Source organism: Rana temporaria, chromosome 1 (assembly GCF_905171775.1).
Source record: "Rana temporaria chromosome 1, aRanTem1.1, whole genome shotgun sequence".
NCBI lineage: Eukaryota > Metazoa > Chordata > Amphibia > Anura > Ranidae > Rana > Rana temporaria.
The window spans coordinates 2,164,416-2,188,593 of NC_053489.1; the positions used below are offsets into that span (position 1 = coordinate 2,164,416).

Consider the following 24,178-nt stretch of genomic DNA (forward strand, 5'->3'; position numbering starts at 1 on the left):
CTCGTCGCGAATAGGGCTGTGCGTTAATTACGTTCACGTCGCAAACCAATGTATTTGCGGCGTACTACGGAGCATGCGCAGTGGCCTACGTTTAAGGCCGGCGCATGCGCAGTTCGTTCGGCTCGGGGCGCGCTTAATTTAAATACAAGCCGCCCCCTTTGATTTACGCGGGGATACGCCGGGCCATTTAGACTACGCCACCGCAAATTACGGAGCAAGTGCTTGGAGAATACGGCACTTGCTCCAGTAAGTTGCGGCGGCGTAGTGTTAATGGCATACGCTACGCCCCGCTCGTAGATACGCTGATCTACGAGAATCTGGCCCCCTGTATGTAATTCCCAATCCGGTGTGGCATTACCTTACTGGGACCATCACCAACTAAAAAGGTATTTCGCTCTTATACTCCACTTTCGACTTAAAAAAAGACCTTTGTCAAATCTAACACATACCCCCAGTACTGGCTCCCCCCTGCCATGTACAGGTGTATCTGTATCACAGAGTGATAATCTTCAAGCGTTTCTTTCTTTTAATTTTGAAGATTATAGCTGACAGCTAGTAAAAACCCCAAATTCGGTATCTTCGAAAATTAGAATATTAAATAAGACCAATAAAAAAAAAAAGGATTTTTAATACAGAAATGTTGGCTTACTGAAACGTATGGCCATGTACAGTATAGTATGCACTCAATACTTGGTCGGGGCTTCTTTTGCATAAATTACGGCATCAATGTGGTGTGGCGTCCCAATACTTTCGGTAATATGTCTCCAAAAAAATGAAAAAGAGAAAAAGAAACTTTTGATATGCAAAATATGTAATAGGTATGCTTGCTCCTGGTCAGTGACACTCCAGGTGGTGAAGTGAGGTTTAGGATGAAGATGATGGCTCCTGAAGCCTGTAGCTTTGTAATGTTGTCCTCTGCCTCGTACTATTCGCCCCATGAAGACCTCCAGTATTCAGGTGGGTTTCTCACATTGGGTTCCCCCCTGATATCTCTAGACCACCTCCCACTCCCCATACATATAACACAGCATGGAGGGGCTCAGTGAAGGTGGTGTGGATGGTGCGGAGGTGTCGGATCGGGTCACCCCGATCATAAAAGGAGATCCGCCCGGCCTCATAATCCAGCTCTATCCTGACTCTGCAACTGGAGATTTTGTTGGGTAATTGGGTCTTCTTACTGTCGTGTATTGCTAAGTACCGATCGCACCACCTCCCCACAGCCCAGGACTTCTTATTATATCCAATCAGTGACTGATCTCCACCTCTGTCTATACTAGGGTAACACATCCCGACTCCCCATTCACCTGATCTCCCAACATCCACCATCCAGGAATGTCGCCCTGAGGAGAAACTCTGTCGGCTCATCACCTGAGAAAAATCCTGAAATCTCTTCGGTGTTTCTGGGCCGGGATGGCGATGAAATGTCCAGGAGGCAGTTTTCCTGTCACTTGATATCTCCAGATCGTTAGCAGCTGTGCTCACATCCAGTAATATGCCTGTAACCCCCGATGTTTGCTGTACACCCCCATTATTTGGTCCTTCAGCCTGGCAATGTGAGTATCGTATAGTGGGGGAGGGTTGGGGACGTTTACTGGATGGTTGTATGGTGGGGTTGGGTTGGCGACGTATACTGGATGGTTGTATGGTGGGGGTGGGGTGGGGATGTCTACTGAATGGTTCAGCATTGATGTGACCTCTGCCCTCTGTAGTAGAACATGGATGGACATGTGTGCCTGGATATTTCTCTACATTTACCCCAGACATGGTACAGGGTAAGCTGAGATGCACAAACCCCCCACCCAAAGTGACTCCTGTCACAGTCTCAGATAAACCTGTGTGTGAGACCCCCGCCACATCCATATCCCCTCCATCATGGAGGAGTTTATTGTGTCTCTCTTTGTCCTCATCATCTCCATCCTCAGTATGACACATGTCCGCTGTGTCTGATTCCTCGTCATCTCCATCCTCAGTATCACACAAGTCCCCTGTGTCTGGTTTCTGTGGATCCCTCATAAGGTCTCTGAACAGGTCGGTGACTCTCTTGGTTTCACCGTCTGCTTTTCCTTGTACTTCCCTCCTGTGTTCCTGCAGACTCTGGACAATATTGTCCATCTCCTCCCTCAGTTTTCGTGCAGCGTTATTTATGATTTCCTCTCTTTTCTCAGAGGCCTCGTCCAGAGCCTCCACCTGGTGTCCCCGATGTTCTCCATTCAGCCTGCAGGACACACAGATACAGGAGGAGTCCTCAGTGCAGTAATACTCCAGGATCTTCTTGAGGACTAAGCACTTCCTGTTCTCCAGGGAAGAGGTGGGGTCACATAAGACGTGTTCTGGCGACTTGCTGTGGACTCTCAGGTGATTGTCACACAAATAAGCTTCACACCTCCGACAGGATTTTGCGGCAGGTACAGGAGTGTGAATACAGTAAGTACAGAAGACCCCGGACTCCTCCGGATCTGGATGGGTGGACAGGAAATTCTCCACTATGTTACGCAGTGTTATGTTCCTGTGCAGTGCAGGCCGATCCTGGAAGACCTCTCTGCATTCGGGACAGGAATATCCTCCGGACCCCTCCTGTGTGTTCAGCACGCTATCAATACAGACCCGGCAGAAGTTGTGTCCGCATTTCAGGGTCACAGGATCCGTATAAATGTTCAGACAGACGGAACATTCCAGATTCTCCTTCAGACGAGAAGACGCCATCACTGAGGACAGAAGAGTAAAGCGAGAAGATTAGTCAGCTTTATTTCATAAGAAAACAATGTACAAAGTCTGATGGCCAGATTCAAGTAGAGTGCCGCATCTTTAAGGCGGCGTAGCGTATCGTATTTACGCTACGCCGCCTTACGTCAGAGAGGCAAGTACTGTATTCACAAAGTACTTGCCTCCTAACTTACGGCGGCGTAGCGTAAATGTGGCCGGCGTAAGCGCGCCTAATTCAAATGAGGATGGGGGGCGTGTTTTATGTAAATTATTCGTGACCCGACGTGATTGACGTTTTTTACGAACGGCGCATGCGCCGTCCGTGTACATATCCCAGTGTGCATTGCTCCAAAGTACGCCGCAAGGACGTATTGGTTTTGACGTGAACGTAAATTACGTCCAGCCCTATTCACGGACGACTTACGCAAACGACATAAAATTTTCAAATTTCGACGCGGGAACGACGGCCATACTTAACATTGACTACGCCTCCTAGGGGGCATGTTTACCTTTAGGCGGCGTATCTCTTACGGAAACGGCGTATCTTTACTGCGACGGGCGCACGTACGTTCGTGAATCGGCGTATCTAGTCATTTACATATTCTCTCTGCCGAACTCAACGGAAGCGCCACCTAGCGGCCAGCCTACAAATTACACTTTAAGATACGACGGCGTAGGAGACTTACGCCGCTCGTATCTTAGCCTAATTTAAGCGTATCTGGTTTCCAGAATACGCTTAAATTAACTGCGGCGTAGATTCAGAATTACGACGGCGTATCTACTGATACGCCGGCGTAACTCTCTATGAATGCGGCTATAATAACACTAAACAGTCATGCATATAACAATATAAATGATAACAGTGCTGTGCTACCAATCACTCACATGTATAGACCTGTGTAGTAACTCAACCACTTCAGCTCCAGCGACCTTGTGACAAACCCAGGACTATGTCGGCCGTCCATGCTTCCTTTGTCCAGAACCAGCACTATCCCACCCAGTCACCAGACAACACCAGTCTTGGGGTACATCAGGAATAGCCTTTTATTTGAGACCTCACACAAATATATACACAAGGATGCCAATACAAACTGTAACCAGAAACCTAATTAACGTGAGCTAATTATATAATCCTTTAGACAGCCTAGGTGACTCAGATAGGGTTGCCACCTGTCCAGGATTCACCCTGACTGTTTAGTCCACCTGAAACCCGGACACAGCAGTGGCAGCCCTGTAGCACCAGTCCTCCTATCCCCCTTCCCACTCCTGTTGACTTCCAGTGCTTTTAATTATATTGGTGGGGGGGGGCACTTTAACTGGGGTACAGACTGGCCTGAGGGATTGTACTGGGGGACAGATAGACCTGGGGGGGACTGTACTGGGGGACAGACTGACCTGGGAAGATTATACTGGGGATAGACTGACCCAGGAAGATTATACTGGGGGACAGACTGACCTGGAAAGATTATACTGGGGGATAGACTGACCCAGGAAGATTATACTGGGGGACAGACTGACCTGGAAAGATTATACTGGGGGACAGACTGACCTGGAAAGATTATACTGGGGGACAGACTGACCTGGAAAGATTATACTGGGGGACAGACTGACCCGGGAAGATTATACTGGGGGACAGACTGACCCGGGAAGATTATACTGGGGGACAGACTGATCCGGGAAGTTTATACTGGGGGACAGACTGATCCAGGAAGATTATACTGGGGGACAGACTGACCCGGGAAGATTATACTGGGGGACAGACTGACCCGGGAAGATTATACTGGGGGACAGACTGACCCGGGAAGATTATACTGGGGGACAGACTGATCCAGGAAGATTATACTGGGGGACAGACTGACCCGGGAAGATTATACTGGGGGACAGACTGACCCGGGAAGATTATACTGGGGGACAGACTGACCCGGGGAGATTATACTGGGGGACAGACTGACCCAGGAAGATTATACTGGGGGACAGACTGACCCAGGGAGATTATACTGGGGGACAGACTGACCTTGGGGGGGACAGACTGACCTGGGGGAGATGTACTGGGGGACAGACTGACCTGGGGGGAGATGTACTGGGGGACAGACTGACCTGGGGGAGAGATGTACTGGGGGGACAGACTGACCTGGGGAAAGATATACTGGGGGACAGACTGACCTGGGGGGAGATGTACTGGGGGACAGACTGACCTGGGGGAGAGATGTACTGGGGGACAGACTGACCTGGGGGGAGATGTACTGGGGGACAGACTGACCTGGGGGAGAGATGTACTGGGGGGACAGACTGACCTGGGGAAAGATATACTGGGGGACAGACTGACCTGGGGGGAGATGTACTGGGGGACAGACTGACCTGGGGGGAGATGTACTGGGGGACAGACTGACCTGGGGGAGATGTACTGGGGGGACAGACTGACCTGGGGGGAGATGTACGGGGGGGACAGACTGACCTGGGGGGAGATATACGGGGGGGACAGACTGACCTGGGGGAGAGATGTACTGGGGGACAGACTGACCTGGGGGAGAGATGTACTGGGGGACAGACTGACCTGGGGGGGGGATGTACTGGGGGACAGACTGACCTTGTTTGATATAACTACACTCCTTAAGCTTCTCCCATTATTAACACAATTTGGTCACACCCACTGTTCATCACATGACACTACATGCGCTGCAATACTACTTCTTATGGCACCCAAAGGTGTCCCAGGTCTTTTACAATCCTATAGTGTAAACTGCGGAAAAAATTATAATTGCTGTGCGCCGCTAAAGTGTTCAGGTTTGGCTTGATGAAAAGGTGGCAACCCTAGACTCAGAGGCATGACCTTTCAGTTCCTAGCCTTGCTGTCTCCTAGCTCCCTAACTACAATACACATTATCACAAATCAACACAGAACTCCTTCACAAAATAGCAGAGTTAATTAACACAAACAACAATGGATGAAAGACTTAGATCCCACACTAGACCTATATACAATAAACACATTATAGCAGACAACAGACAGACAGGTGGCTGGAGATGACGGCATCAGCATCTTCTATGAGCCCCAACATTATGAAGCCATCACTATAATATGGCATATAGAGGGTTCCCGGAGTCTGTGTGCTTTGGGGCGACATGGACTTGAGTCCAAAATAACATTACTCCAAGGTCCCCAGGCATACACCTCACAAAGAGTATTGTTTCCTTAAAATCCAGGGCCCATAATCAGCATTCAGTCCTCTGTCCTGGCTAGGTCTGTCACAGACCTAATGGTACATCACTGGAATTTGTGTGGTTATACTTTCTTGTAAAAGCAATCCTAGCGGCCAATTAGCTGCTGGCATGCTTTTTACAAACAGCAGGAAGGGACATCCCCCCTCCCGCCGCCTTTCAAGGCTTTCTCAGACTCTCCCATCCCACCGGAAGAGCTGAGCGACTAGCCGGTGCTTCAGCTGTCTCCTTGTTGACTCCTTGTCTCGATTTCAGTGGGACAAGTTTAGAGAGCCGGCCCCGACGGCGGAGGCAGAAGGGGTGCCTTGCCTGGGCTGGATCTGGGAGCTGGCATTGGAATCGCCACAGGATGGATCCGGCAGTCGTTAAGCAAGGCCACAAGGACGGCTTTCGCAAAGGTATGGAGAGAGGGGTTGGATTTGGGAACCGAGTTGGGGGGCCGCGAGCCATGGGCCCGAGGTGAGATAGAGGATTGTGTATTTTGTATCCAGGAACATCGAACGTGGGTTGTCTGCAATTGGAGGAGGATGTACAAGTGGCAGAGGACAAGGTGTGTGTTAGGTTGCGTAAGTTTAAAACTGACCAGAGAGGCAGAGGGGTGGACGTGGTACTGTTTTCCTTACCGGGTCAAGAGTGTGCCCGGTGTCGGCGGTCAGGGAGTTTGTGAGATTTAGACCGGCAGGGGTGGGGCCGCTGTGGCGGTTCCAATTTGTGTCTGTGTTTCGGAAGTGCTACAGAAAGCCGGGTTGGGGGGTGCTGCTTTCGCTTCTCACTCCTTTCGCATCGGGGTGGCTACTGAAGCTGCCAGGTGTGGCCCGGATGAAGCGGCGGTGCGGAGGATTGGGAGATTCCTTCCTATGTATTGACACATTTAGTTGTTGATTGATAAAAAAAATTAGACAAGAAGCCGTTTTGCCACCGGGAACAGGCACGGGGGCGGGTCACCCTTGCAGGGTGGTTGTGATTTGGGTATTACTGTTGTTATCACCTGGGTGCTATTGGGTCTTATTTGCTCATTTCAGATGGAGGATCTGCACGCCTCGTCTGGATACTTGGCCACTCGTATGTCTGTTGGGGGCCGGGAGAGCAGATGTGAGACCTGCTGGCAGACAATGGGGTATCTCAAGGAGGGAGGCTTCCGTTTGGTGGTGCCAGGCATGATGGGGGGTAGAGTTTTTGTTAGACGTGGAACGTTACGCACGGCGGGATAGACCACCCGATGTGCTCATTATACATGCAGGGGCAACGATTTGGGTGTGCGTAAGTTCAGGGATCTGATCGCGGATGTCAAAATGGACATCATAAACCTCCGTGCGGCCTTTCCGTCTACTGTCCTGCTGTGGTCGGACATTGTGGCCCGGACACAGTGGCGCAGGGCTCGGTCCGTGGCAAGAATGAACAGGGCCAGGATAGGTGTTAATCGGGTGGTGGGGAGGTTTATGGCACGCCAAGGGGGTTTGGTCATTAGGCATTTGGAGCTGGAGTCAAATTTGGGCGTTTTTTTTTGAGGAGGAATGGGGTTCCTCTCTCGGACGTGGGGATTGATCTTTGGGCCCTGGGTTCGCGGGAAGTGATCCAACGGGCCCTGCGGGTGTGGAGGGGCCCTTAAGGTGGAGGTGTCATCCTTGGGGGCTGTGTTTTCTGTTGGTCTTTTACGGTGGCAGTAATGAATGTGATGAAAAGGGGTGGGGGGCTAATCAGTAGTATGGGCCCCTCCGGTGTATTCCAGCTGAAAGATTGTTGGAATACCGTAATGGTTGCACTGCGGGCGGGGGTTGTCTCCGAGTAGACTATATGGCTGGAGGCCTAATGTGCTATATGGGTCCGCAGTGTATTGGTTATGGATGTGTTGGAGTTTGGGGGGTTGCCAGAAAAGACCAACAGATTGTGTTAATTAAGTATATATATATTTGATTATATTTGAGTTGGAGTTTTTACGTTACAGTGTACGTTACATAAATAGGCTGTTATGGCCATTTTTACTCCAAAACTAAGGTGTGGTCTCATTATTCTAGAGGATAAGCATGGGGGGGTGGAGTAGAAGTGGTATAACGGTAAGAAATAAGGTTGGGTACCTCTGGACTACACTGGTCAAGTAGAAGGATGAAGGGGGAGGGGAAGTTCAGGTGCACAGTACAGATCACTGAAGAAAAACTTCTAAGTCCCAATAGTCATTCACCACGTCCTTTCAAGTGGGCATTGCTCACCCGGATAGGCCCCTCTCACCTGGCCTAGCAGCCGGAATGGAGCACGGACAGTAATCAGCAACAGTCTCTGCCACAGACTGGTTTTGAGCAAAATGAACAGTCCGGAATCCTCTGCCACAGGATTTTACACCCCGAACTTTCAGCCTTACAGTTAAAGAGCCTTTAAGCTGACCCGGCAAAACTGTAGGGTAACCTGATCTGTAGATCCCCCTTAATAGGGTCACCAGGCCTATCACGAGACATTAGCCTTCCGCTTGGTCTCCTCCTTGGCAGGTCCTCCCCTGGTTTCCTCCATTAAGTAGCTTCCTCTAGTAGACGGACAGCTCTGGTTTTCTTTGCAGTAGTAGGCCCCAACCAGGATAGCTGTGCCTACTTAGCAAAAAGGCAGCCTTGGGCCAACGTGGCCCAGAGACTGAAAATCACAACGACACGTACCTCGCGCCAGGAGGGCCACGAGGCGAAGGACCCCAAAAATTGGCGTCTGCCTCTTAAGTACCCTTTCCTAGCATGCCCAGCGGGGAACTACTCCCACTGGGCTGTTCCCGGGAAAAGACACTCAATACACTGTAGCCTACCCGTGTTCCAACATTGGCCTGTGGTGGTATCGCCACCTACAGGCAACAGTGGGAAAATCCTTTCAGGCACGGCCACAGCCAGAACAGAGGCTGATTTAGCGTAAATCATTAACGACTTAAGGACCCCTTCACGCCGATATACGTCGGCAGAAGGGCACGGCTAGGCACAGGCACGTACCTGTACATTGCCTTTAACCACTTAAGCCCCGAACCAATATGCTGGCTAAAGACCCAAGGGGTTTTTACAGTTCGGCACTGCGTCGCTTTAACTGACAATTGCGCGGTCGTGCGACGTGGTTCCCAAACAAAATTGGCGTCCTTTTTTCCCACAAATAGAGCTTTCTTTTGGTGGTATTTGATCACCTCTGCGGTTTTTATTTTTTGCGCTATAAACAAAAATAGAGCGACAATTTAAAAAAAAATGCAATATTTTTTACTTTTTGCTATAATAAATATCCCCCAAAAACATATATAATTTTTTTTTGTTCATCAGTTTAGGCCGATACGTATTCTTCTACCTATTTTTGGTAAAAAAAATCGCAATAATCGTTTATCGGTTGGTTTGCGCAAAATTTATAGCGTTTACAAAATAGGGGATAGTTTTTTTTGCATTTTTATTTTTTTTATTTTTTTTACTAGTAATGGCGGCGATCAGCGATTTTTTCCGTGACTGCGACATTATGGCAGACACATCGGACAATTTTGACATATTTTTGGGACCATTGGCATTTTTACAGCAAAAAATGCATTTAAATTGCATTGTTTATTGTGAAAATGACAGTTGCAGTTTGGGAGTTAAACACAGGGGGCGCTGTAGGAGTTAGGGTTCACCTAGTGTGTGTTTACAACTGTAGGGGGGTGTGGCTGTAGGACTGACACCATCGATTGTGTCTCCCCTATAAAAGGGATCACACGATCGATACGCCGCCACAGTGAAGCACGGGGAAGCCGTGTTTACATACGGCTCTCCCCGTTCTTCAGCTCCGGGGAGCGATCGCGACGGAATGGCTATAAACAAATAGCCGCGCCGTCGTCCCGGATCGCTCCCCGAGCGGACCCGACCTCCGCATGTACCGGGGGGGGGTCCCGATCGGACCCCCCACCCACGTCTAGGCAGGCACGTACAGGTACGTTGATGTGCCTGTCCGTGCCATTCTGCCGACGTAAATGTACATGAGGAGGTCGGGAAGTGGTTAAGAGCCCAGTCGCGCCGGCGGCGCTCTCGTGACCCAGTCCGAGGCTCCGTGATCACGCCCGCGGGACCCGCAGACCCGATCGCTGAAGAACGGGGAGAGGTGAGTGTAAACACACCTTCCCCGTTCTTCTATGTGGCAGTGACACTGATCGTGTGTGCCCTGATATGGGGAACGACGATCAGTGACGCCACGCCTACAGCCACGCCCCCCTACAGTAAGAATCCCACCCTTAGGGCACGCTTAACCCCATTTCACAGTAATCAGAGCATTTTTATAGCATTTTTCGCTGTGAAAATGACAATGGTCCCAAAAATGTGTCAAACGTGTCCGATGTGTCCGCCATAATGTCGCAGTTATGAAACTGAGGACATTTTTTTTTTATATATCTTTTTTGGGGGATATTTATTATAGAAAAAAGTAAAAAATATTGGGGTAGATTCAGGTACCTTTTGCGGCGGCGTATACTCCAGATACGCCTCAGTAATTTGAATTCCGCGCCCGCGTAGCATTACGCCGATTCACAAAGGCAGTTACGCTGAAAAAATAGGCTTCCTCCACCGACATAACTTGATTGCGGCGGCGTAGAATTGTGTGCAATATAACTTTGGCCGCTAGGGGCGCTTCCGTTGTTGTCGGCGTAGAATATCCGAATTTCCTAGATACGCCGATTTACAAACGTACGTGCGCCCGGCGTTTGTTTTTTACGTCGTTTGCGTTAAGGCTTTTTCGGCGTAAGGCTGCTCCTGCTATTAGGAGGCGCAGCCAATGTTAAGTATGGACGTCGTTCCCGCGTCGCGATTTGAATTATTTACGTCGTTTGCGTAAGTCGTTCGCGAATAGGACTGGACGTAATTTACGTTCACGTCGAAACCGATACGTCGTTACGCCGTACTTGGAAGCAATGCACACTGGGATATGTACACGGATGGCGCATGCGCCGTTCGTAAATCACGTCAATCACATCAGGTCATCACATATTACCATAAAACACGCCCCCTTCCACATTTGAATTACGCCGGCCCCATTTACACTACGCCGCTGCAACTTACGGAGCAAGTGTTTTGTGAATACTGCACTTGCTCTTGTAATTTGCGGAGGCGTAGCGTAAATACACTACGCTGCGCCGCCGTAAATTATAGCGTAGCTACCTGAATCTAGCCCTCTTTTTTTAAAAAATTGTCGCTCTATTTTTGTTTATAGCGCAAAAAATAAAAACCGCAGAGGTGATCAAATACCACCAAAAGAAAGCTCTATTTGTGGGGAAAAAAGAACGCCAATTTTGTTTGGGTGCCACGTCGCACGACCGCGCAATTGTCAGTTAAAGCCACGCAGTGCCGAATCGCAAAAACTGGCCGGGTCCTTAACCTGCATAATGGTCCGGGGCTTAAGTGGTTAAAGTCTGAGCCCAACTCTCGGCCCAGACACCCACTAAATTCAGCGTAGCGCCTGGTCAGTGGGGGCGGGGCGCTACAAGTATTTAACAAAAAACTGTATTGTGAAAGGAGGGGACTCATTATATCAAAGGAGGGGTTTCTGGTGTGGGGGGGGGGGGCTGATATAAAGGGGGGACTAAGTATAATATTGGAAACAAAGGCCCAGATTCTCAAAGACTTACGACGGCGTATCTCCAGATTTTACGAATGGCCGCCGTCGTATCTATGCGCCCGATTCATAGAATCAGTTACGCATAGATTTGGCCAAGATACGAGCGGCGTACGTCTCCTACGCCGTCGTATCTTGGGGTGCAATAATTACGCTGGCCGCTAGGTGGCGCTTCCGTTGATTCCCGCGTCGAATATGTAAATGAGCAAGATACGCCGATTCACGAACGTACGTACGCCCGTCGCAATTAGTTACGCCGTTTACGCAAGACATACGCCGGCGTAAAGATAAAGCTGGTCTCTAGGTGGCGCAGCCCATGCAAGGTATGGACGTCGGAACAAGCGTATCTTTTTACTACGTTTACGTAAGTCGTACGCGAATGGGGCTGTGCGTAGGTTACGTTCACGTCACAGCCATTGAGCCAGCGTATATTTGGGCGTAAATACAACGTGATACTGAGCATGCGCCGTTCGTTCGGCCATGCATCCACATGGGGTCACGCTTAAATTAAATACAACACGCCCACGACCTGCCTACTTTGAATTAGGCGCGCTTACACCGGCCCATTTACGTTACGCCGCCGTAACTTAGGCTGCAAGTGCTTTGTGAATACAGCACTTGCCTCTCTACGCGGCGGCGTAGCGTAAATAAGATACGCTACGCCCGCACCACGTTATGCCGCCCTACGTAAATCTAGGCCATAGTGTCTCTGGGGTAGATTCAGGTACTGCTGCGCACTTCTTACGGAGGCGCAGCGTTACGTTTTTACGCTACGCCTCTGTAAATTACTTGCGCTACGCTTGATTCAGGAAGCAGTAGCTCCGTAATTTGCGGAGGCGCTCCGTAAAAATGGCCGGCGTAAGCGCGCGTAATTTAAATGATCCCGTAGGGGGCGTGGATCATTTAAATTAGGCGCGTTCCCGCGCCGAACGTACTGCGCATGCTCCGTCGGGAAACTTTCCCGACGTGCATTGCGGCAAATGACGTCGCAAGGACGTCATTTGCTTTAACGTGAACGTAAATGGCGTCCAGCGCCATTCACGATTCACTTACGCAAACGACGTAATTTTCAAACATCGCGACGCGGGAACGACGGGTATACTTAGCATTGGCTGCCCCTGCTAATAGCAGGAGCAGCCTTACGCGGAACCCGACAAACGCAAACGACGTAAAATGCGTACGCAGGGCGCGCGTAGGGTTGTGAATCGGCGTGAGTATGCAATTTGCATACTCTACGCTGACCACTACGGGAACGCCACCTAGCGGCCATCGTAAGAATGCAGCCTGCGATACGACGGCATAAGGAGCCTTATACCAGTCATATCTTAGGCTGCAGTCGGCGTAACGAGCTTTCTGAATACAGGGCTAGATTCAAGTACAATTGCGCATTTTTTACGGAGGCGCAGGGTAACTTTTTTGCCCTGCGCCCCCGCAAAATTACTGCGCTGCCCTTGATTCACGGAGCAGTAGCTCCGTAAATTGTGTAAGCGGGCGCAATTTAAATGATCACGTAGGGGGCAGAAATTATTTAAATTAGGCGCGTTCCCGCGCCGATCGTAGAGCGCATGCTCCGTCGGTAAACTTTCCCGACGTGCATTGCGGCAAATGACGTCGCAAGGACGTCATTTGCTTCAAAGTGAACGTGAATGGCGTCCAGCGCCATTCACTAATCACTTACGCAAACTACGTAAATTTGAAATTTCGCAACTCGGGAACGACGGGTATACGTAACATTGGCTGCCCCTGCTAATAGCAGGGGTAGCCTTACGCGAAAGACGCCGTACGGAAACGACGTAAACTGCGTACGCAGGGCTCGCGTAATGTTGTGAATCAGCGTTAGTATGCAATTTGCATACTATACACTGAGCACAACGGGAACGCCACCTAGCGGCCATCGCAAGAATGCAGCCTAAGATATGCGGGCATAAGAGCCTTATGCTGCGCATATCTTAGGCTGCAGTCGGCGTAACGAGGAGCCTGAATCAGGAGAAGTTGTTACGCCGGGGCAAGTAAGCAATTGCGCTGCGTAACTATGGTTACACAGGCGCAATTGCTTCTTGAATCCACCCCACAGAAAAGTCGTTACACCGGCACAACTAAGCAATTGCGCTGCGTAACTATGGATACGCAGACGCAATTGCTTACTGAATCCACCCCTCTGCGTGTCTCTATGGCAGGATTTTTAGGTTTATGTAAGTTGGCTTCTCATCCATTCACGGCTGAGCCCCGCCCCCGGCCTCGGGCACTCGGATCGCATCGCTGTTATGCTAATTCCAGCGTACAAACCATCATTACTCACACTCGCCAAACCGGTTCAAATAACACAATCACAATATTTGCGCAGCGGTCCTTCAAATGCAATATTTTGGGGGGGAAAAAATCCACTTTATTGAATAATAATAATAAAACAGTAAAAGTAGCCCAATTGTTTTTATAATGTGAAAGATGACGACGTTACGCCGCGAGAATCACGATCTTTATTCTAAAGAATTTTTTGTTTTTCCCAGAATCGTGCAGCTCTACCAATCGTTGACCATTAGTGATGCTAGTCAGTGCCCATCAGTGTGGCATATTAGTGCCTCCTCATCAGTGCCACCTAACCAGTGACCTTTAGTGCCGCTTCATCAGTGCCACCCAGGGGCGGACTGACAACTCATGGGGCCCCTGGGCAATAGAAGACTATGGGGCCCCTGGGCTTACAGATGGCCACCACGCCAGGAGGCAGTGCAGAGGCGGAGCAGCTAAAATCTCGGGATTTCACATCAAAAGCATGTCATTTTCGGACATATCAGGGACAGATGTAAAAAGAACATAGGCCCAGATTCAGTAAGCAATTGCACCTGCGAACTCGTTACGCCGACTGCAGCCTAAAATCTGCGTGGCATAAGGCTCTTATGCCCGCATATCTTAGGCTGCATTCTTGCGATGACCGCTAGGTGGCGTTCCCATTGTGGTCAGCGTGTAGTATGCAAATTGCATACTTACGCCGATTCACAATGTCGCGCGCCCCCTGCGTACGCAAGTTACGTCGTTTCCGTACGGCGTGTTTAGCGTAAGGCTGCCCCTTCTAATAGCAGGGGCAGCCAATGCTAAACTATACCCGGCGTTCCCGCGTCGCGACGTTCGAATTTGACGTTGTTTGCGTAAGTGAATCGCGAATGGCGCTGGACGCCATTCACGTTCACTTTGAAGCAAATGACGTCCTTGCGACGTCATTTGGCGCATTGCACGTCGGGAAAGTTTCCCGACGGAGCATGCGCTCTACGCTCGGCGCGGGAGCGCGCCTAATTTAAATGATTCCCGCCCCCGGCGGGAATCATTTTGCCGGCGCGCCCTCGCAATTTACGGAGGTACTGCTCCGTGAATCGAGGGCAGCGCAAAATATTTGCGGGGGCGCAGGGCAAAATCGTTGCCCTGCGCCTCCGCAAATAGAGCGCAATTCTTTCTGAATCTGGGCCATAGATTTTTACATACTGTCCCTGGTTTTACTGAGCCTGGCAACCCTGGTGGGGTCCCCTAGTGACATGGGGCCCTTCGGGCGGCGCCTGAGTAACTCAGTGGTCAGTCCGCCCCTGGTGCCACCTAACCAGTGCCCTTCAGTGCTGCCTCATCAGTGCCACCTAACCAGTGCCCTTCAGTGCCGCCTCATTAGTGCCACCTAACCAGTGCCATTCAGTGCCGCCTCATCAGTGCCACCTAACCAGTGCCCTTCAGTGCCGCCTCATTAGTGCCACCTAACCAGTGCCCTTCAGTGCCACCTCATCAGTGCCACCTAACCAGTGCCCTTCAGTGCCACATAACCAGTGCCCTTCAGTGCCGTCTCATCAGTGCCACCTAATCAGTGCCCTTCAGTGCCACCTCATCAGTGCCACCTAACCAGTGCCCCTTCAGTGGCGCCTCATCAGTGCCACCTAATCAGTGCCCTTCAGTGCCACCTCATCAGTGCCACCTAACCAGTGCCCCTTCAGTGGCGCCTCATCAGTGCACATCGGTGAAGGAGAAAAAAAAAAATTACTGGCAGAAACTAAGAAAAAAAGATTTTTGCTAAAAAATTACTTAGAACCCCCCAAACATTATACATTTTATTTTATAACACCCTAGAGAATAAAATGGCGGTCGTTGCCATACTTTTTGTCACACCGCATTTGCGCAGAGGTCTTACAAGCGCACTTTTTTGGGGGAAAATTACACTTTTTTTAACTAAAAAATAAGACAACAGTAAAGTTATCCCCATTTTTTTTTATAATGTGAAAGATAATGTTACGCCGAGTAAATTGATACCCAACACGTCACGCTTCAAAATTGCGGTAAAACTTTTGCCCTTAAAAATCTCCATAGGCGACGTTTAAAAAATTCTACAGGTTGCATGTTTTGAGTTACGGAGGAGGTCTAGGGCTAGAATTATTGCTCTCGCTCTAATGATCGCGACCATACCTCACTTGTGTGGTTTAAACAGCGTTTTCATATGCGGGCGCCGCTCACGTATGCGTATGCTCGTCGGGACGGGGCGCTTTTTTTTTTTCTTAGTTATTTTACTTTATTTTATTTATTTTTACACTGTTTTAAAAAAAAATGGGTCACTTCTATTCCTATTACAAGGAATGTAATCATCTCTTGTAATAGAAAAAAGCATGACAGGTCCTCTTATATATGAGATCCATGCAGTCCTGTAGCCGGCATGGCAGCCTTCGGCAGGTGGGTGTGGCAGCAGCAGGTCTGGCCGTTGGCAGATGAGCTGGCACTGAGCTTGGTTGGGTAAGCAGCTGGAAGCAGGAGCCAGATGAGAGCTTGCTGGATTGAAGAGCTGTAGCAGGATGGGCGAGCGGGGCGCAGGGTCAGACGAGCCGGGGCGGTAACGGTCGGGCCAGTGGCGGTGCGTCCATAAAGGGGGCGCAGGAGCGCCGCCCCCCCCTCTCTGTGGATTGCATGAATCTATCAATGGTCGCTGATGCCAACCCCTATTCAGGTGTCCCGCCCCTTTTTCGGGCACCTGAATTACACCGGCGGGGGTGTTCTTTGGAAGCACCTGATTGGAGCCCTAGGCTCTAATAGGCGCCCAAAAATGTGAACAGCGGGCGCCATGCTGGGCATTCGCTGTTCACAAGGAATTCGCTTTGCTAACACTGAATCCGCCTCTCAGCCAATCAGGTTGCCGGGTCTGGTACCTGTCACCTGATTGGCTGAAACGTCAGGCGCCTAAGAGAGGATGGAAGAAGACACGGGGGACGTGCAGGAGACCACCGCTGACCCGCTCCTAGACTGGTAAGTGCCGGGCAGCATCTGATGGGCACAGTAGCGGCAATTGATGGCTGCGTTTGATGGGCACAGTGGCTGCATTTCATGGCACAGTGGCTGCGTTTGATGGGAACAGTGTCTGCGTTTGATGGGAACAGTGTCTGCGTTTGATGGGCACGGTGGCTGCGATTGATGGGCACAGTGACTGCGTTTGATGGGCACAGTGGCTGCGTTTGATGGGCACAGTGTCTGTTTGATGGGTACAGTGGCTGCGTTTGATGGGCACAGTGGCTGCATTTGATGGGCACAGTAGCGGCAATTGATGGCTGCGTTTGATGGGCACAGTAGCTGCGTTTGATGGGCACAGTGTCTGTTTGATGGGCACAGTGTCTGCGTTTGATGGGTACAGTGGCTGCGTTTGATGGGCACAGTGTCTGCGTTTGATGGGCACAGTGTCTGCGTTTGATGGGCACAGTGTCTGCGTTTGATGGCACAGTGGCTGCGTTTGATGGGCACAGTGGCTGCGTTTGATGGGCACAGTGTCTGCATTTGATGGCACAGTGGCTGCGTTTGATGGGCACAGTGTCTGCGTTTGATGGGCACAGTGTCTGCGTTTGATGGCACAGTGGCTGCGTTTGATGGGCACAGTGGCTGCGTTTGATGGGCACAGTGTCTGCATTTGATGGCACAGTGGCTGGGTTTGATGGGTACAGTGTCTGTTTGATGGGCACAGTGTCTGCGTTTGATGGGTACAGTGGCAGCGTTTGATGGCACAGTGGCTGCGTTTGATGGGCACAGTGACTGCGTTTGATGGTCACAGTGGCTGCGTTTGATGGTCACAGTGGCTGCATTTGATAGGCACAGTGTCTGCGTTTGATGGGAACAGTGTCTGCGTTTGATGGGCACGGTGGCTGCGATTGATGGGCACAGTGACTGCGTTTGATGGGCACAGTGGCTGCGTTTGATGGGCACAGTATCTGCGTTTGATGGGCACAGTGTCTGCGTTTGATGGGCACAGTGTCTGCGTTGAATGGGCACAGTGTCTGCGTTTGATGGCACAGTGGCTGCGTTTGATGGGTACAGTGTCTGTTTGATGGGCACAGTGTCTGCATTTGATGGTCACAGTGGCTGCATTTGATGGTCACAGTGGCTGCGTTTGATGGTCACAGTGGCTGCATTTGGTAGGCACAGTGTCTGCGTTTTATGGGCACAGTGGCTGCGTTTGATGGGCACAGTGGCGGCAATTGATGGGTTTTTTTTTTCAGTTTGTTTGCGTCCCCCCAAAAATTTTGAGCACCAGCCGCCACTAGGTCTAGCAGATCAGGCATAGAGAGCAGACAGCGGGATAGTCGGGTCACAAGCCAAGTCAGCAACAGGAGATAGATCAGGAATAAAAAAAAGGGGGCAGAAGCAGAATCCAGAGACAAGCCGAGGTCGGGGCAGGTAGCAGGAAAACGCAGGTCAGAAGCAAGCCGGGGTCAGGATGAGAGGTCAGCACAGGAATCAACACAGAAGCTGCAAAGCAAACAGCGATGAGTCCGCACCACAGCCTGTCTAATAGCACCAGCACTAGTGACACCTGGACGTGCGAGTGGGCCTACGCCTACGACTACGCACATCTGCCCGGCCAGTTGCCAGTCTGCGCATGCGCATATGTATGCACGAGAAACGTCATGCCTTCCTTGAGTGCCTATTCTTCACATAGGATCAATGGTACTATACAGTGCCTTGAAAAAGTATTCATACCCCTTGAAATTTTCCACATTTTGTCATGTTACATCCAAAAACGTGAATGTATTTTATTGGGATTTTATGTGATAGACCAACACAAAGTGTCACATAATTGTGAAGAGGAAGGAAAGTGATAAACGATACAAATAAATATATGAAAAGTGTGTGGGGGGAGGGGCATTTGTATGGCGCCCCCTTTACTCTGATAACTAAAGTCTAGGGGAACCAATCGCCTTCAGAAGTCACCTAATTAGTAAATAAAGTCCCACCTGTGTGTCATTTCATCTCAGTATAAATACAGCTGTTCTGTGAAGCCCTCAGAGGTTTGTTAGAGAACCTTAGTGAACAAACAGCATCATTAAGGCCGATGAACACACCAGACAGGTCAGGGATAAAGTTGTGGAGAAGTATAAAGCAGGGTTAGGTTATAAAAAAAATCTCCCAAGCTTTGAAGATCTCACAGAGCTTCTGTTCAATCCATCATCGGAAAATGGAAAGAGTATGGCACAACTGCAAACCTACCAAGACATGGCCGTCCACCTAAACTGACCGGGCCGGGCAAGGAGAGCGTTCATCAGAGAAGCAGCCAAGAGGCCCATGGTAACTCTGGAGGAGCTGCACAGCTCAGGGGGGAGAATCTGTCCACAGGACAACTATTAGTGGTCTCTCCACAAATCTGCCCTTTATGGAAGAGTGACAAGAAGAAAGACATTGGAGAAAGACATAAGAAGTCCTGTTTGTAGTTTGTGAGAAGCCATGTGGGGGAGGGGACACAGCAAACATGTGCGGGAAGGTGCTCTGGTCACATGACACCAACATTTTACTGTGTGTGGGGGGAAAACTAACACTGCACATCACCCTGAACACACCATCCCCACCGTGAAACATGGTGGTGGCAGCATCATGTGGTGGGGATGCTTTTCTTCAGCAGGGACAGGGAAGCTGGTCAGAGTTGATGGGAAGATGGATGGAGACAAATACAGGACAATCTTAGAACAATACCCTTCAGGCCGAGTACTCACGGCAGGACATGTCCGATGAAAACGGTCTGCAGACCGTTTCCATCGGACATGTCTGGCCGGGGACTGCCCGGGGACTTCTGTTCGATGGCTATACACACCATCGAACAGAAGCCCGCGCGTAAACATTACGCGGGGCGTGTCCGCGGTGTCGCCGCGTCGATGACGCGGTGTCGCCGCGACAATGACGCGGCGACGTGGGCGGGCCGCCTTAAAAATGCTTCCACGCATGCGTCGAAGTCATTCGACGCATGCGAGGGATGCGGGCGGCAGGACATGTACGGTAGGTCTGTACAGACGACCGTACATGTCCGGGCGGACAGGTTTCCAGCGGACTGTTTTAAAACAAGTCCGGGAAACAGTTGTCCGCTGGAAACCTGTCTGATCCGTCCCAAAATGGTCCGCTCGGGCCAACACACGGCCAAACATGTCTGCTGAAACTGGTCTGCGGACCAGTTTCAGCAGACATGTTTGGTCGTGAGTACGGGGCCTTAGAGTCTGCAAAAGACTTGAGCCCGGGGGGAAGGTTCACCTTCCAGCAGGACAACGACCCTAAAGTACAGCCAGAGCTACAATGGAATGGTTTAGATCAAAGCCTATTCATGTGTTAGAATGGCCCAGTCACAGTCCAGACCTAAATCCCATTGAGGATCTGTGGCAAGACTTGAAAATTGCTGATCAGAGACGCTCTCCATCCAATCTGACAGAGCTTGAGATATTTTACAGAGAAGAAGAAGAATGGGCAGAAATGTCCCTCTCTAGATGTGCAAAGCTGGTAGAGACACCCCCAAAAAGACTTGTAGAGAAAGGGGGTTCTACAAAGTATTGACTCCGGGGGGGCGCCATACAAATGCCCCTCCCCCCCACACTTTTCACAGATTTATTTGTATCATTTTCCTTCCACTTCACAATTATGTGACACTTTGGCCCGGATTCACGTACAAGTTACGCTGTCGTATCTCTGAGTCTGAGCGGTCGTATCTATGCGCCTGATTCTTACAATCAGTTACGCATAGATTTGTAATAGATCCGACCGGCGTAAGTCTCTTACGCCGTCGGATCTTAACTGCATATTTACGCTGGCCACTAGGGGCGTGTACGCTGATTTACGCCTAGAAATATGTAAATCAGCTAGATACGCGAATTTACGAACATACGCCCGGCCGACGCAGTACAGATACGCTGTTTACGTTAGGCTTTTCCCGGCGTATAGTTACCCCTGCTATATGAGGCGTAGATGCGGCGTACCAATGTTAAGTATGGACGTCGTTCCCGCGTCGAATTTTGAAAATTTTACGTCGTTTGCGTAAGTCATTCGCGAATAGGGCTGGGCGTCATTTACGTTCACGTCGAAAGCATTGGCTTCTTGCGGGTTAATTTGGAGCAATGCGCACTGGGATACTTTCACGGACGGCGCATGCGCCGTTCGTAAAAAACGTCATTTTTACGTGGGGTCACATAAGATTGACATAGCACACGCCCACATCTACCACATTTGAATTAGGCGGGCTTACGCCGGCCTATTTACGCTACGCCGCCGCAACTTTCGTTTGAGAATACGGCACTTGCCTGTAAAAATTGCGGAGGCGTAACGTAAATAGGATACGTTACGCCCGCACAAAGATACGCGATTCTACGCGATACGTGAATCCGGGCCTTTGTGTTGGTCTCTCACATAAAATCCCCAAAAAATACATTTACGTCTTTGGTTGTAACATGACAAGATGTGGACATTTTTAAGGGGTATGAATACTTTTTCCAGGCACTGCAGAGTGCCTCCCACTACGATACCAGAGTGATTATCATATAATTAGCAGGTATGTGGAGCAATAATCCCTGAAGGAGCCACCAGATAGGAACGCGATCCCGCTTACCTGTTCGGAGGGTGGCCCCGCCCTGTTTCCAGCCCCCGTAGCGAACGCTCTCTTTGCAGATCGGGCCGGACAGTCGGAAAAGCCCAGAATGGTCAGCTCTCCCAGATCCAGACACAGTCCTACAACTCACAGAGCAGTAATGTGCTTTTGTTGCTCCACTTGTTCCGTCTTCCCCGGCAGACTGAGACTTGCAGCTTCCGCCCCCTTCTTCCACGGCGTTCTTCTGGGTTCCTGCCAGACGTTGGGCTCCTCCTCCTCCTTGGTGGCTCGCCAATAAAACATCATCCTCCCTGCAATAATACACTAGTACAGGAAAAATGTAAACTGACAACTATTCCTGGGCTCCCAAAGTAGACACCATGTGAGGAACTAGGAGCGCAGAGCGAGAGGACATGGAGGGGGGCCACACAGAACCCAACGGGCGGCCATTTATTGGAGAAGGTGGGTGTGCAGGAGGGACAATGAGACACAACACAAAGAAATACCGTCACGTACCTTGTGGTAGAGCCTGACGTGTAGAGGGAGGCTTCTGGTACAGCCACGGCTCGGGGACCACCGATGCTGCGACAGTGGCCACGAGAGCACGGCAATGGCGGATCCAGGGGGGGCAACAGGGCAATTTCCCCCCTCGAGACAATCATGTCACATTGGCTTTAAAAAAAAAATATATATATATATTTTTATAATTTTTTTTTTAAAACTGCTTTGCGGTGCCTGCAGCTGCCGCTGCCGAGTCTCTCACTCTCTCTCTCTCTCATCACCAGGGCCGGACTGGCCCAGCCCGGTAGGCTGCCTGTCCTGAGGCTGCTTTGAGCTGTAGCTGACTGCAGCGCTCCCCCTCTCTCCTGCGTGTATGACACCGGGCATCTCTCGCTGTGTGTGAGATCTGGGTCTGTGTTCGGCTGTGCTGCCTGTGCTAGACCTGCTCGTGTGATAGTAGATGGAGATGGAACACTGATTGAATCAGTGTTTTGTCTCACACAAGCCCGTCTAGGGGGGGACCTTGCTAGAGCACACTGCCCTGCCGAACACAGACCTACAGCTCCTGTTTGTTCCATGACACACGTCGGGAGAGGAGATACCTGCTGTGTGTGATCGAGGCAATGCCATGGTGAGTGCCATGCACAGTGGGGCTTCATTCATATACAAAAGTGGGGCTGCATTCATATACAAAGTGGGGCTGCATTCATATACAAAGTGGGACTGCATTCATATACAAAGTGGGGCTGCATTCATATACAAAAGTGGGACTGCATTTATATACACAAATGGGACTGCATTCATAGACAAAAGTGGGGCTGCATTAATATACAAAGTGGGGCTGCATTAATATACAAAAGTGGGGCTGCATTAATATACATATAGTGGGGCTGCATTTATATATACAGTGGGGCTGCATTAATATACAAAAGTGGGGCTGCATTAATATACAAAAGTGGGACTGCATTTATATACAAAAGCAGGGCTGCATTTATATACAAAAGTGGGCCTGCATTTTATAGACAAAAGTGGGACTGCATTCATACACAAAAGTGGGACTGCATTTATACACACAAGTGGGACTGCATTCATAGACAAAAGTGGGGCTGCATTAATATACAAAGTGGGGCTGCATTATTATACAAAAGCGGGGCTGCATTTATATACAAAAGTGGGCCTGCATTTTATAGACAAAAGTGGGACTGCATTCATACACAAAAGTGGGACTTCATTTATACACACAAGTGGGACTGCATTCATAGATAAAAGTGGGGCTGCATTCATAGACAAAAGTGGGGCTGCATTAATATACAAAGTGGGACTGAATTTATATACAAAAGTGGGGCTGCATTCATAGACAAAAGTGGGACTGCATTTATATACAAAAGTGGGACTGAATTTATATACAACAGTGGGACTGCATTTATATACAAAAGTGGGACTGAATTTATATACAAAAGTGGGGCTGCATTAATATACAAAGTGGGGCTGCATTAATATACAAAAGTGGGACTGCATTTATATACAAAAGTGGGGCTGCATTTATATACAAAAGTGGGACTGAATTTATATACAAAAGTGGGACTGCATTTATATACAAAAGTGGGGCTGCATTTATATACAAAAGTGGGGCTGCATTAATATACAAAGTGGGGCTGCATTCATAGACAAAAGTGGGACTGCATTCATACACAAAAGTGGGACTGCATTTATACACACAAGTGTATACAAGGATGCAGGCAGAGGTCGGCACAAAAAGGATCAGCCATAATAGCAGGAGGTAAGCAGAGTCTAGAGGCAAGCCACGGTCAGGACAGGTAGCATTCAAACATGGTCAGGACAAGCTGGGTCAGCAAAGAATGGTCAGGATGCAGGCATAAACAGAAGGCAGAGAATGGTCAGGATTCAGACAGAGGTTGACACTACAGGATCAGGCAGAATAGCAGGAGGTAAGCAGAGTCTAGAGGCAAGCCAAGGTCAAGGCAGGTAGTGTTCAGACATGATAAAGACAAGCCGGGTCAGCAAAGCATGGTCAGATACAGACATAAACAGCAGGCAGAGACCGGTCAGGATGCAGGAAACACAGGATCAGGCAGAATAGCAGAAGGTAAGCAGAGTCTAGAGGCAAGCCAAGGTCAGGACAGGTAGCATTCAAACATGGTTAAGACAAGCCGGATCAGCAACGGACGGTCAGATGTAGGCATAAACAGCAGGCAGAGAATGGTCAGGATGCAGGCAGAGGTTGGCAACAAAGGCTCAGGCATAATAGCAGGAGGTAAGAAGAGTCTAGAGGCAATCGAAGGTCAGGGCAGGTCAGGACAAGCCGAATCAGCAACC

The 24,178-nt window shown here is 49.9% G+C and overlaps 1 protein-coding gene across 1 annotated transcript; it reads right to left on the bottom strand.

Moving 5' to 3' along the window:
* Positions 1 to 610: 610 nt before the first annotated feature.
* Positions 611 to 21,676, bottom strand: LOC120920458 (E3 ubiquitin/ISG15 ligase TRIM25-like). Its single transcript, XM_040332602.1, has 2 exons — positions 21,362 to 21,676; positions 611 to 2,705 (listed from the first exon to the last, which is right to left on the bottom strand). Exon 2 carries the CDS (start codon positions 2,701 to 2,703, stop codon positions 967 to 969), a length of 1,737 nt encoding a protein of 578 aa, XP_040188536.1. The 5' UTR covers positions 2,704 to 2,705; positions 21,362 to 21,676; the 3' UTR covers positions 611 to 966.
* Between the last annotated feature and the right edge of the window lie 2,502 nt (positions 21,677 to 24,178).